The 15,302-nt window shown below is 46.4% G+C and overlaps 1 protein-coding gene and 1 long non-coding RNA gene across 2 annotated transcripts in view; one reads left to right on the top strand and one right to left on the bottom strand.

The window, feature by feature from the left end:
• plcl1 (phospholipase C like 1) overlaps nt 1–15,302 on the bottom strand; it is an 89,369-nt gene that overhangs the window by 16,232 nt on the left and 57,835 nt on the right. Inside the window, exons 2-7 of the mRNA XM_024260510.2 lie at nt 12,976–13,050; nt 12,505–12,792; nt 12,143–12,439; nt 10,945–11,336; nt 2,128–3,232; nt 1,867–2,043 (exon numbers count right to left, since the gene is read on the bottom strand). Of these exons, the coding sequence (XP_024116278.1) occupies nt 1,867–2,043; nt 2,128–3,232; nt 10,945–11,336; nt 12,143–12,439; nt 12,505–12,792; nt 12,976–13,050 (2,334 nt within the window). The remainder of the gene's footprint in view (nt 1–1,866; nt 2,044–2,127; nt 3,233–10,944; nt 11,337–12,142; nt 12,440–12,504; nt 12,793–12,975; nt 13,051–15,302) is intronic.
• Nucleotides 9,971–15,302, top strand: part of LOC112138005 — a 21,637-nt gene continuing 16,305 nt past the window's right edge. The window contains exons 1-2 of the long non-coding RNA XR_002917682.2: nt 9,971–10,259; nt 14,597–14,674. This is a non-coding gene — a long non-coding RNA (uncharacterized LOC112138005). The remainder of the gene's footprint in view (nt 10,260–14,596; nt 14,675–15,302) is intronic.

The raw sequence follows: 15,302 nt of genomic DNA, 5'->3' as shown, positions 1-15,302 counted from the left end.
GTCCTGCCTCCCACCCCACCCCCTCGCCACCCTGCCATCGCACCACACCCCCCACCATTTGAGAAACACTGGGGTAAAGGAAGAAGTCAAACAGTTTGAAAACCAACTGAACTAATGACTAGTCTGCGTCATTATGGTACGTTTTTTCATGGATAATGTGTTTGAGTTTGGTGATCATGAAGGCCATGACGGCTGTCCCAGCCTGACCCTACACAGGTGAGAAGATGTGGACGTGCACTCGCTCACATTTCTCAGAAGCTGGCGGATGAAACGAGCCAGGCTTGTTTCTTCAGGACTCCTCATGAGGTCAGGTCAGCTGTCTCTGTGTTTGAGTGCACTCCTGCGTGACACACTCAGATTTCTGGGTGTGAGCGGTTCGCCTTTGTGTTGGCAGCAGAACAAAGACTTCTAGTTCCTCCCTGCACCTCAGGTTACGAATGAGATTGTGGATCTGCTCCTGAGCAACAGCACACAGGAACACTGAGGACATAAACCTGTGCACAGGTGACACTGGAGCTCCACCCATGAGTCACCAGCAGACACACAGTGGGAGGAGCTTGGAATGCAGACGTGTTCACAGCACAAATCCAGATGTGGAGCTTCCACTGCAGCAATCCAGCATCATTAAGAGCTCAGTGTGGATTTTCCCCCCCAGTGCCGTCACCATAAATCCCCAACGTTCATTTTGTTTGTAGCTTTATCCCGCACCGACTGCCAGTTTCCGCTCTTAACTAGAGCATGTCCTCAAATTCCTGAGGACCACGGCTGGACGTATGTCCTGTTTAACCCTTTAACACCGCAGCTCCACTGTTTATGTTCTTTGATTTACTGTAATTTTGCCACGGTAAACACGATCAATCTAGTTCCAGTAGATTGTGAAGGAGAAAACAGCACAAGCTTCACAATCTACTGGAACTACATTGATCGTGTTAACGGTTGAAAAGTTTCGGTATGTTAAAGATTTTGTGTTTAAGCGTCACTGGCGACGCCTCAGGCATTAAATGGTTAAATGGAGACACTTCAAACCTAATAAAATTCCCTTTGGGTGATAATTGTGTCTTCCTCTCTCATTGACTGAAGTTCATCCTCAAATGCAGTTTGAACCTGTTTTCGTCTCTCTGGAGTGTGGTGCAGCATCTCCTCCTCTGAGATGGGAGCTGTGGCAGCTTTCCGGTCAGCAACACTTCAAAGAATTAGGTTTGTGTTCCAAATCCAAACCAAATTCAGTGTGTAAAGGGATTATTAAAGGACTGCCCTGAAGTTATGTAAAGAGCTTAAACAGAAACACGGTTGTACTTTATGAGGCCTGCTTATACACCAATCTGTTTATACGGAACTTTTACTATATAGGTTGGAAATGAAAAGTGAGATTAATGATAACACATGAACCAACCGGCTCTTCTGTCTTTGATGAATGAGATTCACGGCTTTGTTCCAAACAAAAAATACATTTCTTTGAATGTTGATGCTGCCAGAATGAAAGCATTTAGTTTTTCACATTTTTACAATCATTAGGTTTTAAATACTTTGATTTCTCAGTTTTTGACATTTTTTCTATTTGTTTCAGCTGCTTGTGTTCTGGATTTTATTCTTTCCATCATGAGAACATAGACTGACCAGTATATGGAGAACTTTTCTTTTTGGTTCAGCTGCTCCTTCACTGAAACAGATCGATGTAAACTCCTCCACTCGAGGCCAGAGCTCCTCTCCTGCATGGAGAGGAGCTTGTTCCAGTTGAGGACCAGAGCATCCAGCCTGGAGGAGCTAATTCTCATTCCAGCTCCTTCAAATTGTATGTTTTTGGGTTCATCTGGCTGCAACTTCTGCAGACGGGCCACAGCTTTCACACCTGAAACTGAAACTTACCTGAAACTCAAAGGTCTCATCGAACAGCGGGTCATCCTGGTTCTGTGCAGCGGTTCGTGTTCGTTGTTCGGCGCAGTCGGCTGGAACTCCGTGCAGCTCCAGAACCACATACGGGTCAATGACCTCCCCTTTGGCCCCCGACCCTTGAGGCTTGGGAAGATTGTGGGCGCTGATCACCTGCACAGTGGAACAGAGAGCATGTTCAGTCCATGACCTACAGTGACTCAGAGGAAGAAGGTTCTGGAACCAGGCCCGACGGACCTTGATGCGCAGCGTTTGAGGTGGGACTCCCGGCACGCAACCGTGAGTGTGGGCACTGAAGTACGACACCTCGTCCCTCATGACGGCCGGGCGGAGAACATAACCACAGCCTCCATTCTGGGAGAAGCGACCTCGGTGAAGGTCCAGCATGGCGCCGGGTGTCTGCTGGTTCAAGGCCACAAGCTGGACCCCCCCTTTCCAGTATCCCTGGGGGTTGGGGTTGCTGGAGTCCAGGCGAACTGAGCTGGGCCGCACCCTGGTCAGGGTACGCTTGGTGAACATCACAAGGTCCTCCGGGCTCTCGCTGGTTAGCCGCCCCGCCTCTCCTTCACCCAAGGAGCACATGGTCCAGTAGGGCAGCTCTGGGGGGAGAGGAGAACCTGGAGACACAGGGCTGCTGGGGGGGGACTGCTGCTGGGCCTTCTTGTACGTGGCTCTTTGAGTGTAGAAGCTGCGGCTGCCGGTCCGAGCCACGGTCACCAGGTCTGACAGCTCTCTGTGGAGACGGAGCTTCCTCGGTTGAGAAGGGGGGGGCACTACCAGGACCACGCCCAGCTCCTCCTCTCCAGGTATAGTCATTCTCCTTCCTGCTAAGGGTCCCCCTCCTCCTATCTCCTCTTCCTCTTCCGACACCTCCCCGTCCGAGCCCTCGTGCTCAGGAGGAAGCTTCTTTGCCACCAACAGGATCCGTCCCTTCAGCTGCTCGGGCGACGGTAAGGTTGTGGCCCGACCCCCCAGGTTGACTGACAGCCCCTCTGGAGTGTAGAGACGAGAGCCAAAGACTTTCTTCAGGTGGTGTGCCATGGTGCACTGCTGGGGAGGGGAGCAGCGCTGGCACAAGTACAGCAGCAGTGGGTACTGAGAGGTCAGGAAGGCGTATTTGTTGACCACCTCCAGAGCGGAGCGGATGGTGACGGGGGCGTGGTGGGGGTGGTGGCGGGAAATGTCAGGGCCATAGTCGACCCCCAGCAGAGGCTCCCCCTCGGGGCCGTCGGTCACACCCAGCTCCAGGCATCGGCAGCCAGCCTGCAGGGCTCGGATCAGACCCCCCAAGTCTGCTCTGCCATGGACCTGGTCGTCCAGCAGGTAGGAGCGGTAGGAGGTGCTGAGGAGACAAACACACAACAGTCACTCTCCGGTCTGTCTGCCACACATCAGCAGATGAAAGGAGAAATGTCTGCGTCCTGTTTAGTCCCTGACGGTCCAGCATGCTAACTCTGGTTCAGCACTTTGAATGGAGCCTCATGGAGTCGTCATGACGATGCTGCTACACAGACACTCCATCACTTTGACTTTATTCAGTTAACCCATTAACACCCAAACCTCAGGGTTTATGTTCTTTGATTTACTGTAACGTCGAGCCGCTTTTCTCCTTCACAATCTTTGTATTTATTATCGTGTTAACGGTTCAAAAGTTACAGTATATGTTGTGTTTAAGCATCACCGGCGACGCCTCAGGTGTTAAAGGGTCAACAGACCCAGTGTAAGGCAGGGTATTGTGATTGACCGCTTGATCGCAGAGGATGTGTGGGTACATCCCAGAACATCAGAAATAAATACATACCAACAAATACAGATTTTTTGTGTGAAAGCTTCAAAGTTTTCACACTATGGCAGGGGTGTCAAACTCAATCGCACAAGGGGCCAAAACACACCTTAAGTCACAGGTTGAACAGGATAAACATTTATTGAACACTCTAAAACTACATGTTTAAAACTTTAAAACCATAACTTTTTAACATAATTATGAACTAGATATACAGCATTACCTGGGATAATGCTAGTGTGAATGCTGTAAGCTGAATGTGGCCGTTGTTGATGCCAGTGCTGATAGCTGAAAATGCCAAATTAGCCTAAAAAAACACTCTGCGAGTGATTGGCGACCTATCCAGGGTGAACCCTGCCTTCGCCCATCAGTAGCCAGGTTAGGCTCTGGCAGCCCAGCGATCCCGAAAGGGACAAAGCAGACAACAAGATGAATGAATGAATAGCCTAAAAAACAAAAAAAACAAAAAAAAACTTAGATTAGCCAAAAAAACTTGCTGGGCTGAAAGAAATAACTGAACTTCAAAATAACCTAAAAAACTGAAAAAAACCCAAATTAGCCAAAACAGCTAGCATGTATTAGATAAACTCCAAAACAGCCTAAAAAACTGAAAAAAGCCAAAATTAGCCAAAACAGCTAGCATGTAGCTGAAGAATTGGCCAAACTTCAAAATAGCCTAAAAAACCTTAATAAATGCCAAAATAGTCCTAAAAGCTAGCAGAATTTTTTTAAATTTAAACCGTAACTTTTTAATATATAACCAGAATATAATTCCAGAATAAATCAACTTAAACCTTAAATAACTTTCAATATTTTACTCTCCATAAAAATCTATTTTGTGAAAATTATACAAGCTAAAAATAAGCGCAAGAAAACATCGGGTCATTAATAACAATAAAATAAAATGATCTGGAGGGCTGCGACAGACTGGAGACCTGTCCAGAGTAAACCACACCTTCGCCCAGCAGTAGCCGGGTTAAGCTCCGGCAACCCCGCGACCCTGAAAAGGACAAAGCGCCCAAGAAAATGAATGAACAAGAAGATGAATGAATGGATGATCTGGAGGGTTGGATCCTGCCTTTGACAAATGTGCATTATAGCGATCCTCCTGCTGTTTTTCAGCATGTAAAAAATCAATCACAATTTCAGCAATCTGGCATCAAAACGTTCAGCTCGCTCAAGACTTTCATGCTTGTGCTTTTTGTACAAATTTGTTTTATGGTTTTACACAATAGATGTGATTTTTCAGCCCTATTGAAAATGAATGGGAAATTCTTCAAATCTTTCCAAAACTTTTTGCAATTTGTAAACTTCTGCAATCTTGGTATAAAAACATTCAACATGTTCAGGACATTCATGCTTGTACTTTTAGTATTCATATATTTAACCTTTTTTTTTTTACTTTACGCAACTTGAGTTTTTTCTCGCTCCATTAAATTGAGATTCTTCAAATTCTTTTGTGAACTTTTGAGTTGCATGCAATTTTGGTATCAAAATATTCAGCAAGGTCAAGACATTTACACTTGAACTTTTGGTATTCATATCTTTTACACATTTTAAATTCTTACGCAATTTATGCAATTTTTCAAAAAAATTCTTTACATTTTTTGTGACTTTGAAACCTTTGCAGTATTGGTATTAAAACCTTGCGCACATTGAGGACATTATTTAGCAACTAGAAAAGTTGCATTGATAATGCTTGTAAAAGTGTTTGCTGAAGATGCTGAAGCTTTTTGCTGAAATTGGTGACACAATTTACTGTAATTACTGAAGGGATTTGCTGAAAACGCAAAAGCTATTTGCAAAATGATAAACTTGCTATTGTCAGGGAGTGGTGGGGAAGGACCCAAATGCAGGAGACAGGACATGGCAGAAACACAACTATAACAAAACCAGGAGAACAAACCAGTGACATGACAGAACGGGGCAGATGAGCTGACAATGAGAAACTGAAAACCAGACACTTAAATACACTGAGGCAGATTAACTAAATGAAAACAGCTGTGGATGATTAACCTGAACATGGTGAGACTGACAGGAAAACAGAACATGACAAAACTGAGGCCATGTCCACACGTAGGCGAGTATTTCTACAAACGCATATCTGCTGACCTCCGTTTTATAAAAAGTGTTGCGTCCACACATGATCGTTTTAAAAAATAATTCCATCCACACATATCCCTACATACTTGCCCTCTTGGACGCGGTTATGAGCTTGTCAGAACAGTAGTTAACGGTGTTTCCATTAACTCTGAAATTTGACTAATTGGAATTTCAATAATAAATCCTCCTAATGGAAACACCACAATTTAAAAAAAAAAACTCACATTTTCTAAAAAAAACTTTATGCCCTTAGAGGAGGTGGTATTTGGGGCGTATCGAAACAGACATTTTTCGCAAAACTGTAATGGAAACACTTTTTTGAAAGAGATGCGCCTCTTTGTGTGTCTGTGCTGAGCGCAACACGCGGACGGCAGCAGAGATCTAACAGCTTCAAACCTTCATCTGCAGCTACACTTCTGCAGCTTGGAGCCTGAAGATGCTGAAGTCTCGTTTGAGGAAAAGCGCGAGTGCAGGGAGAGAAACTTAAATGGATCTGGTCGTGTTTTTAAACAGGAAAAGGTCCAGCAGCTTACTTGCTGGAATGGTTATTTTTTTAAAAACCACTGAACAGGTTTCTCACCTGAGACTGTCAATAGATTCTGTGCGGCACGCGCTCTCCAGACAGAGCTGTGACGTCACCGCAATGCTCCTTTTTTAGTGAGTCAAATAAAAAAATACTTGTTCTCATTCATCGTCGTGTTTTTAATGACTTATCGCGTAAGTTGGCTTGTGCTTTATCGCAAAATGATGATTTAATGGAAACAGTGTCATTTCGAAACATTGTTTTATTCAAAATTCCTAGAATTTCTATAAAGTTTTGCGCAAATGTGTAATGAAAACGCAGCTATTACTGACGTGTATGCATTAATTGTCACAAAAAGTGAAGTTTAAAAACGTAAATCACCTGTTGTTCATGTCCACACGCAGACGCAAAACCGGAGTTTTCCAAAATCTTCACTTTATCCGGACTTTTCCAAAAGCACCGTTTTCAGTGACGGAAACCTCCGGTTTCGTGTGGATGATAGGCCAAAACGTAGAGAAATATATTCGTTTTAGCAGATACCCGGCTACGTGTGGACAAGGCCTGAGGCACTGGATCATGACAGCTATAAGACTGGAAATGTCATTAAAGATCTATGAAATATCGCTGAAGTTGACCTAAATTTCTCAAAAATGTATTGTAAAATTGCTTAAAAGTCCTTAATACATGCCAGTTTTGCAAAATTATTTAAAAAATATAGTTTTTTATACTGCTTGTACTTTTCAATTTCAAAAGTACAAGCAGTAATGTCCCGAAAATGATACCAAGATTACTGAAATCTCTGTGTGATTGAGTTTTTGTGCCAAAAATCATACAGAAAGGAGCAGGGGAATCACCATAGTGTGTATGTTTACTAAGCAATCACACTATTAAAGTAAGCAGCTTCAGCATCTTCAGCAATCACGTTCAGCTTACAGCATTCACACTAGCAGTATTGCAGTTAATGCAACTTTTCTAGTTTTAATTGCCATCAGCCAATCATCAGCCTCTCTGTGAAGGAAATCACTTAAGTGACATCCTGAGCGGCAGTCAAACATCCTCTGATACACGTCTCTGCACATGCGTGTTCCACTGAACTGAGCGCTCTGCTCCGCTAGCAGGGAACAAAGGAGAGGGCAAACGAGCTGAACAACTATTTCAATAGGTTCAACCAGTCCCTCCCCCCGCCCCCCTCTCCCCCACCTCAACACAACCCACACCTCACATCACCACAGACCAAGTCAGAGGACAGCTGAGGAGGCTAAGGCCCAGGAAAGCAGCTGGGCCGGACGGTGTGTGTCCGAGCCTGCTGAGGGCCTGCGCCGAGGAGTTGGGTGAACCACTACAGCGGATCTTCAACCTCAGCCTGCAGCTGGGGCGAGTGCCCACTCTATGGAAGATATCTTGCATCGTTCCAGTTCCTAAGAAGAATCGGCCCAGCGAGCTGAACGACTACCGACTAGCGGCACTCACCTCTCACCTAATGAAGACGCTGGAGCGGCTCTTCCTCAACCTCCTCAGACCCCAGGTGCAACACGCTCAGGACCAGCTGCAGTTTGCCTACCAATTGCCTATTTAAAATAAATAACCATCCTAACAAGTGAACAGCTGGATCTTTTTTCTGTTTGAAAATACCACCAGGTCCTTTCTAGTTTGTCTCGCGCTCCTCAGACGTCTGCGTCTAATTCAGGCTGAAGCTGGAAAAGTGAGGAAGATGAAACTTTGGTTGGTGATTTTATGGAGGAGCTGTACCATTTCGTATGATACGCAACTTATAATTTATAAGCTACAATCAAAACAGAGAAATAAAGAAAAATGAACGTTAAACAAACAAAAAAGTCCAAAGCACATAACCTCAGAGTGAAATCTATTTCTACAGAGTAAATCCTCATCTAAAAATGTCGACAGCATGCTCCTCTTGTTGTTTTAAACTGCTGCATCGGTACATTCCATTGAGGAAAACAACAGTAGGACAATGATTGGTACATTGTTGAATTGTAAAGTAGGTGTTAAAAGGTCTTCACGGACCCATTGATGAAGTCTGCTCCCATTGGCTACCCGTCATCTGTCAATCAAACCCCCCAGACGTTCGACGTCAGACCCACAAACGCTTATTGAGCCATCTGATTGGTCAATTTATAACTCTAATAACTTGTGATAATGGAAAAAAATCTTTAAAAAAAATTTGGATTAGAAAAAAGAAGTTAATCAGAAAGCAGCAGAGGAAGAATGATTATTCTGACATATAAAATGACTGAGAAATAACTGTCTGTTTCTCAATGTAAGTCAATGGGACTTTGGCCTTTTTGCAACCCAGTGGTACTTCCTATATGGAACACGGAAGTAGGGGGGCTTGCTCTGTCCAGTTATTTTATATACAGTCTATGTCAGCAACACTGGAGCCCCCCAGGGCACAGTGCTGGCCCCTCTTCTCTTCACCCTTTACACAGCGGACTTCTGTAACAACTCAGAGCTGTGTCACATACAGAAGTACGCCGATGACACAGCCATTGTTGGATGCATCAGGGAGGACAGAGAGGAGGAGTATCGGAGACTGGTGGGGGACTTTGCAGCATGGTGCCACACAAACCACCTCCAGCTCAACACCTCCAAGACAAAAGAGCTGGTCATCGACTTCGGAAGATCCAGACCAAGACCACGACCAGTCCTGCTAGAGGGAGCAGAGGTGGAGAATGTGGACTCCTATAAATACCTGGGTCTGTGGCTGGACAATAAACTGGACTGGACAACACACACCAGACACCTGCACAGGAAGACCCAGAGAAGGATGTACTTCCTCAGGAGACTGCGGTCTTTCAACATCTGCAGCAAGCTACTGGGGATGTTTTACCAGTCTGTGGTTGCCAGTGTCTCTTTTACACTGTGGTGTGCTGGGGGCGGGGGCAGCATATCCAAGAAGGACACTTCCAGACTGGACAAACTGATCAGGCGGGCCGGCTCTGTGGTCGGCATGAGGCTGGACTCTCTGGTGACGGTGGCAGAGACGAGGACTCTGGACAAACTGCTGGACATCATGGACAATGTCAGCCACCCTCTGCACACCGTCATCACCAGCCAGAAGAGCCTGTTCAGTGGGAGACTGCTCGTACCGAAATGCAGGACCAATAGACTCAGGAACTCGTTTGTGCACCAGTCTGTCACACTCTACAATGCTTCACTGGGGGGGAGGAGATAGTAGAGGCGGACTGGAAACAAATCCATTCAGCAACTCTTTCATTCACTCATGTGCAATAAATGTATAAGTGCAATAATTAACACTACGTAATAACCTATCATGTGCAATAAGTCAATCACACACTCAAAACTGCTTCAATACCATCATGCATACTTTTTTATGTTTATTGTACTCTATTGTCCTATTTCTTTAAAATTCTAGTGTATACTTTGTACATTGAGATGTTTACTTTTGTAAGATGCTGAAAACTTAATTTCTCCAAGGGTGCCATCCCAAAGGGATCAATAAAGCCAAGTCTAAGTCTAAGGTGTGGAGTTTTTCCTCCTCATCTTCAGGAGCGCTCAGTCTCCTAACCGAGGATGGAGCTATCAATGTGCTTATTTTTTTTCTCGACTGGCTCGAGGTCAGACACTCTAAAAGGACCTCGAACACACGGAACGCTTCTGTTGTCGACACACTGGTGCCGTTGACATGGCAACAACACGAGTTCAATTCAACAAGCTGTTGAAGGAGAAATGACAGAGGATCTTTTTATCAGGTTGTAATCTCACATATTCATCTACGTTTACTAATTGAAATTAATTTTCGGATTCACTTTAAAATCTGCTTTTGGACAAGGGAAGTTGTTTCGTTTCTTCATCAGAGGAGCAGCTGTGCTCCATGCTGGAGTTGGTCAGTGATCTCCTGCAGGGACCATCAGCTGTGACGACGATGCTCAAGTAGGAAGCTGACACTCTGTAGGAGAGTGTTGTGGGGTGTAAACAGAGGTACGTCAGGTGTGTGGGAGCATTTTAGATCCTCTGCAGGGCTCGATAGTGGAGATAGAGGTGGTTCAGAACGCGTCCAGAGGGTTCTGGTGTTGAACGCCTCTGATTTGATCATTAAAGCTGCTGATTCAGGTAAAGCTAAAGAGATACCCAAATGAGAGCATTTCACCACAGCTGGTTAGAAAAACTCAATTGGTTAGAATATTCAGTCATCCAGAGTTCAGCTTTCTCCTTCCTGTGTAATGTTTGGCAAAAACCTCAAACATGACAGTTTAGTCAGTCGTGGTTGAAAGCTTTGGTCATCTTTGGAAGCAGGAGATTCACAAACACATGAAGACAGTGTTGTTGAAATGAAAAGCTACCAGGGAACTAGCAAACAGGAAAATGTGAAACAAATAATAGCAACTGCAAATGTGCGCCATTTGTCCATGTTGTGTGTGTCTAGGGGGCAAAGCCCCCCGTGTTCTTAAAACCTGGTGACGCCCCTGTACTGCAGTAAACAGGACTGAGGTCCTCTGGAGTCACTTTGGCTTCTGTGCCACTGATTACAGGATTTACAACAGAACTGAGCCTCAGTCATCCATTCTGTATCATCTTGTGTTTATTAACACACACAAGCCTCGAGCAGTTTTGACAAGCGTCCAAACAGGCAGAGGAGGTGAATTTGCCAGTAAGTGTTAATCACCTGATGTAGTAATGGGACAGGGGCAGGTTCATGTCCTGGCAAACGGCTAGCTGCTCCGGGTCAAGCAGCTGGCACTCCGGTGACTGCAGGTACCGTGCGAAGCCGTCCACCCCCAGCAGCCCCCGCTCCCTGCCCTGGGCGGAGCGCTCGTAGCGCTTGAGGAGCTCCCAGCAGCCCTCTGTGGTGGCCAAAGACAAACCCTGCTCTGTCTCCAAGAAGAGCCGCAGGTCCTGCGGGTCCAAGCACTCGCGGTCCTGGGAAAGCTGCACCAGCAGGAAGTAGACATCAGGACGAGTGCAGAGTTCACAGAAGGCCTCCTGGAACTCCTCCAGAGTAACATGTGACGTCAGCTTCTCCTTACTACGCTGGATCTCCTTAAAGCGCAGACGAACCTGGAAACATTTGTTCAGAGGGAGAAAAACGGAAACATTCAACACCATCTTACGTCAGCAAGGCTACTGAAATATGAAAGCAAAGTGTGAACAGAATGAGCTCTCCCCCTGTTTCATCTGCTGGGCTCTGCCCTGGCATGCAGGGAGCCTCCTCTGATACGATCTGGGCTTAAATATGTTCCCGTTCATCTGCATGCTGATGTTTCAGCTGCATGTTCCAGGATGAGCCTGTCAGAAACCAGCATTACCATCTGCACCCGCAACCAAACCAGAACCTCTCTGCAGCTGACACATCAGTACCGGAGCATCGCTGTCGTCTTCAGCTGCTTTCTCTCACATCAGACTGGTCTGAGCTGCTCTGCTTCAGGATGTTAGTCCTCATGCTAACTGACTTTCAGCCATCAAGCCCTCTGGCCACTAGTGGGCCCCAGAGAGGCAGATTTGGTCTGACTGAATGAAAAGAGGTTACCTCTTAATCTGCTGCCATCTTCTTCCTGTCATGGCAAAAATATTTAGAAACAGTGAGCGACTGCAGACGCAGCCCCCAGGAATGATGGGATGACAGACAGGTTTACTTCCACCGTCAGAGTTGGAAATGAGAGCATGGAAGAAAACTAGAATTGAACAGAAAATGTTTGCTGAGTAGAACTCAACAGTCCTGTTCTGTTCGTGCTGAGTGGTTTTGGATTTAGACTTTGGTTTGAGAACTTTGCTGTTCTTCACTTTGAGGTTTTCATATTCCCTCTTTAGCTCTTCTGACATCAGCCAAACATCTGCAGGATGGTAAAGAACCCCCCCACACTGACCTTTCCCTCCTTGATGCCTGGACACAGTTTGCAGATGGTGGCGACTGCCACGTCCTCCGACACGATGCCGTAGCCGTCTTCATCCACCTCAGCAAACTCCGCCTCCAGCCAGTCGCTCCTCATCTTGCTTCCCAGGCTACCTTCCACTGCTGCAACGCCCCCGTCACCGGGCCCACCTTCCAGGCTCCCGCCCCCTCCTGCAGCCCCTCCAATTATTGAGGGGTGGGCCAGCAGGTAACGCAGACCTGTCACCCAGATGTTAGCAACATCTGCTGACAGGGCAACTAGGTCTAAAGACTGCAGGAAACGGGGGGTTAGAGGATGCCTGCAGGGTAGCAGCTCTTCCATGAGCCCCTCCTTACCTGATAGTCCTCCCCATGAATGATGGAGAAGGCTGCCTCCTCGGGCAGGTGTTCAAACAGAGGGCCGTTGTGCAGGAAGGTCTCCGTGCTCTTCCCGGTGCGCACCTCTCGCATGCTGGCCACGTCCAGCCGGGCCCGCTCCCCGTCCTTCTTGGACGGCTCCCAGCGCAGGCAGCTCAGGTCTGGGTCCAGAGTGTAGAACCGGCAGTAAACCCTGGAGCTGGGCCGAATCTTCTTCAGCTCACAGCCCCCCTGCATGAATGCCAAGCAGTCGGCTGCACTGCTCACCTGCAACAGAGGAGCAGCAGATTTAGAGTCTGCGTGCACATCCGTCTGACCGTTTGTCAGCCCTCACCCGAAAGACACAGCAGAACCTGTGAAGACAGACATGTGTGCTCATGTTTCCCCAAACTGCTCTACAGACATAAAAAAAATTCTCAGCAAAGTTTTTTAAAAGGAAGTTGGATGAACCTTCTTTTCTGAGGGCATGCTGCTGAAGGACACCGTCTTCTTCCTGCCTCCGCCCACCTTCTGCACTGAGGGATCCTGGGAACACACAGACAAACTGCATCAGAATGACTCCTTTCTGTGGCAACTAACCTGAAGAGGCGACGTAAGCACAGCCGTCCAGAACAAGACGGGACTTTGAGAGGAGCACAGATGTCTCTGGATGCATCATTCCTGTTCAGGGTCAGAGGGTTGCTTGAGCCTATCCCAGCTAATGTAGGGCAAAGGTAAGGTACACCTTGGGCAGTTCTACAGTCTATCATAGCACTGGCTATTGCAGAAGACCTACTAAAGGAGTGGGGAATCCTTGAAAACGGGTGGGGCAAAGCTCTGGCGGGTGGGGAGTTCATGTTGATGGAGCGCAGAGGAGGGGCTTGGAGAAACACAAGCAGCCTGCAGGAGGATGGAGCTCTGGCAGCTTTTCTCTCCACAGACTGCTGCTCTGATGTGTCACACATCTAGAGAAGGAGAAAATCCAAACAAAAGCTGCAGCAGCTTCATATTCAGGTTCTCCTCCTGGTCCTGGAAGTTCCTGGATGATTCTCTCCTGAATGTTCAGTGGAATTTCCCGCTCACTGTGTTTCTCTGGTGTGTGTGACGTGCACACACCTGTGAACCGCTGAGCCTGCTGGGATACCAGCTTCCTGTCTGTGGCTATGTTTAGACCCTCACGGATTGATGGCGTGCTGTTTGTGCGGCGGGGGTGGGGGTCCTCCTCCTGCTTCCACCGTCAGCCGTGGTGTCTGAAGCTGCTGTCAGGTTTACAGCATGTCTATGATGAACCTGCAACCTGCTGAGGCCTTAAAGCAGAAACATCAACATGCAGCAAACATCCAGCAGAAAGAGGTGAATGTGCAGAGGCTCATGGAGGAAGCAGCTGCACCTTAGAACACTGACATGAACCCACGAAGATGGGTGGAGCCTAACAGGGAATGGCTGCAGGTGCAGTTAGAGGAGAGTTCACCTCATCTCTAATGTCTCAAAAGTGTTTTCTGTGGGCAGGTCTGGTCCTCCTGATTTTCCATCTATCATGCTCCAAACAGAACATTGAAATCTACATTTAGGCTCCATGTTTGTTCAGATTTCCTGAGTACCTTTAGGAAACAAAAATATATTGCGACATATGGAAAATATATGTAGATATATTGATATATATATATTGCCAATGTATGAAGATATAAGGTATATTTCAATATAAGAAAATGGTAATAGTTGGAGTATTTCAATGTATTTTAATATACTAAGAAATATTGCTTCCTTATACGGAATATACTGTAAACATATTGTTCTCCATATATTGAGAAATATAATGTTGTTTCATAAGGGTAAGACCACATTTCCCCAGTAAATGTCCAACTATGAAGATCTGCTGAAACCTATTGTCGCATCATCTTGTATGCAGCAGTCTGGAACAGAGCCGTCAGTAAACCTCAGGCTGAAACTCAGACGTGCAGACAAGTTATGGTGTGTTAAAGATTTTGTGTTTAAGCGTCACCGGTGACGCCTCAGGTGTCAAAGGGTTAAGAAAGGAGGAGGAACTGGGAGTCTCTGAAGGACAGAACTGTGATCATTCCTCTTCTTCCAGAGGGCTGTTCGGCTTTGTCTGCAGAAGTGTCTCTCATCCAGCAGTAAAGAGGGGTGGACACGAGCGCTGAAGAAGCAGGTCAGTGGATGTTCAGGTGGACTCTCAGGCTGTCACAGACTCTCTAGGCTGCAGCAGACTAATCTGCAGGGAGAACATGCATGTTTCTCTCATCCCTGTCACATGTCAGAGGATGTCCAGGAAACTACAGCCTCTTCCTCCTAAAGCTTCTAATGCAGAGTTCTGGCCTAGAAAAAGGCAGTAATCGGGTATAATCCAAAGCCTGTTTTAAGCTTTCTAGATCAAAATTTAGAATTCTTCTCATCACTCGCGGGAGCTGGAGAAAAAGTATAAATTCTCACAGACAGAGAGACAGACGGCTGCAGGAAAGAAAGGCAGAATAAACAAGGACATGTCAGACATAGAAGATTGTTCTTCACTCAGAGGAACCCGGAACATTAGAAGGAACAGAACAAACAAAGAGGAGGTTCTATGAAAAAACAGAAAATTCACTGCATCAGATGATGGACGGACGGACAGATGGATGGACAGATGGACGGATGGATGGATGGATGGATGGATAGATGGATGGATGGATGGATGGATGGACGTATGGATGGATGGACGGACGGACAAATGGATGGACGTATGGATGGATGGACAGATGGATGAACGTATGGATGGATGGATGGATGGATGGATGGATAGA

Source organism: Oryzias melastigma, linkage group LG21 (genome assembly GCF_002922805.2).
Source record: "Oryzias melastigma strain HK-1 linkage group LG21, ASM292280v2, whole genome shotgun sequence".
NCBI lineage: Eukaryota > Metazoa > Chordata > Actinopteri > Beloniformes > Adrianichthyidae > Oryzias > Oryzias melastigma.
Note: the sequence above shows the minus strand (reverse complement) of the source record. Positions and strands in the feature narration are given on the sequence as shown.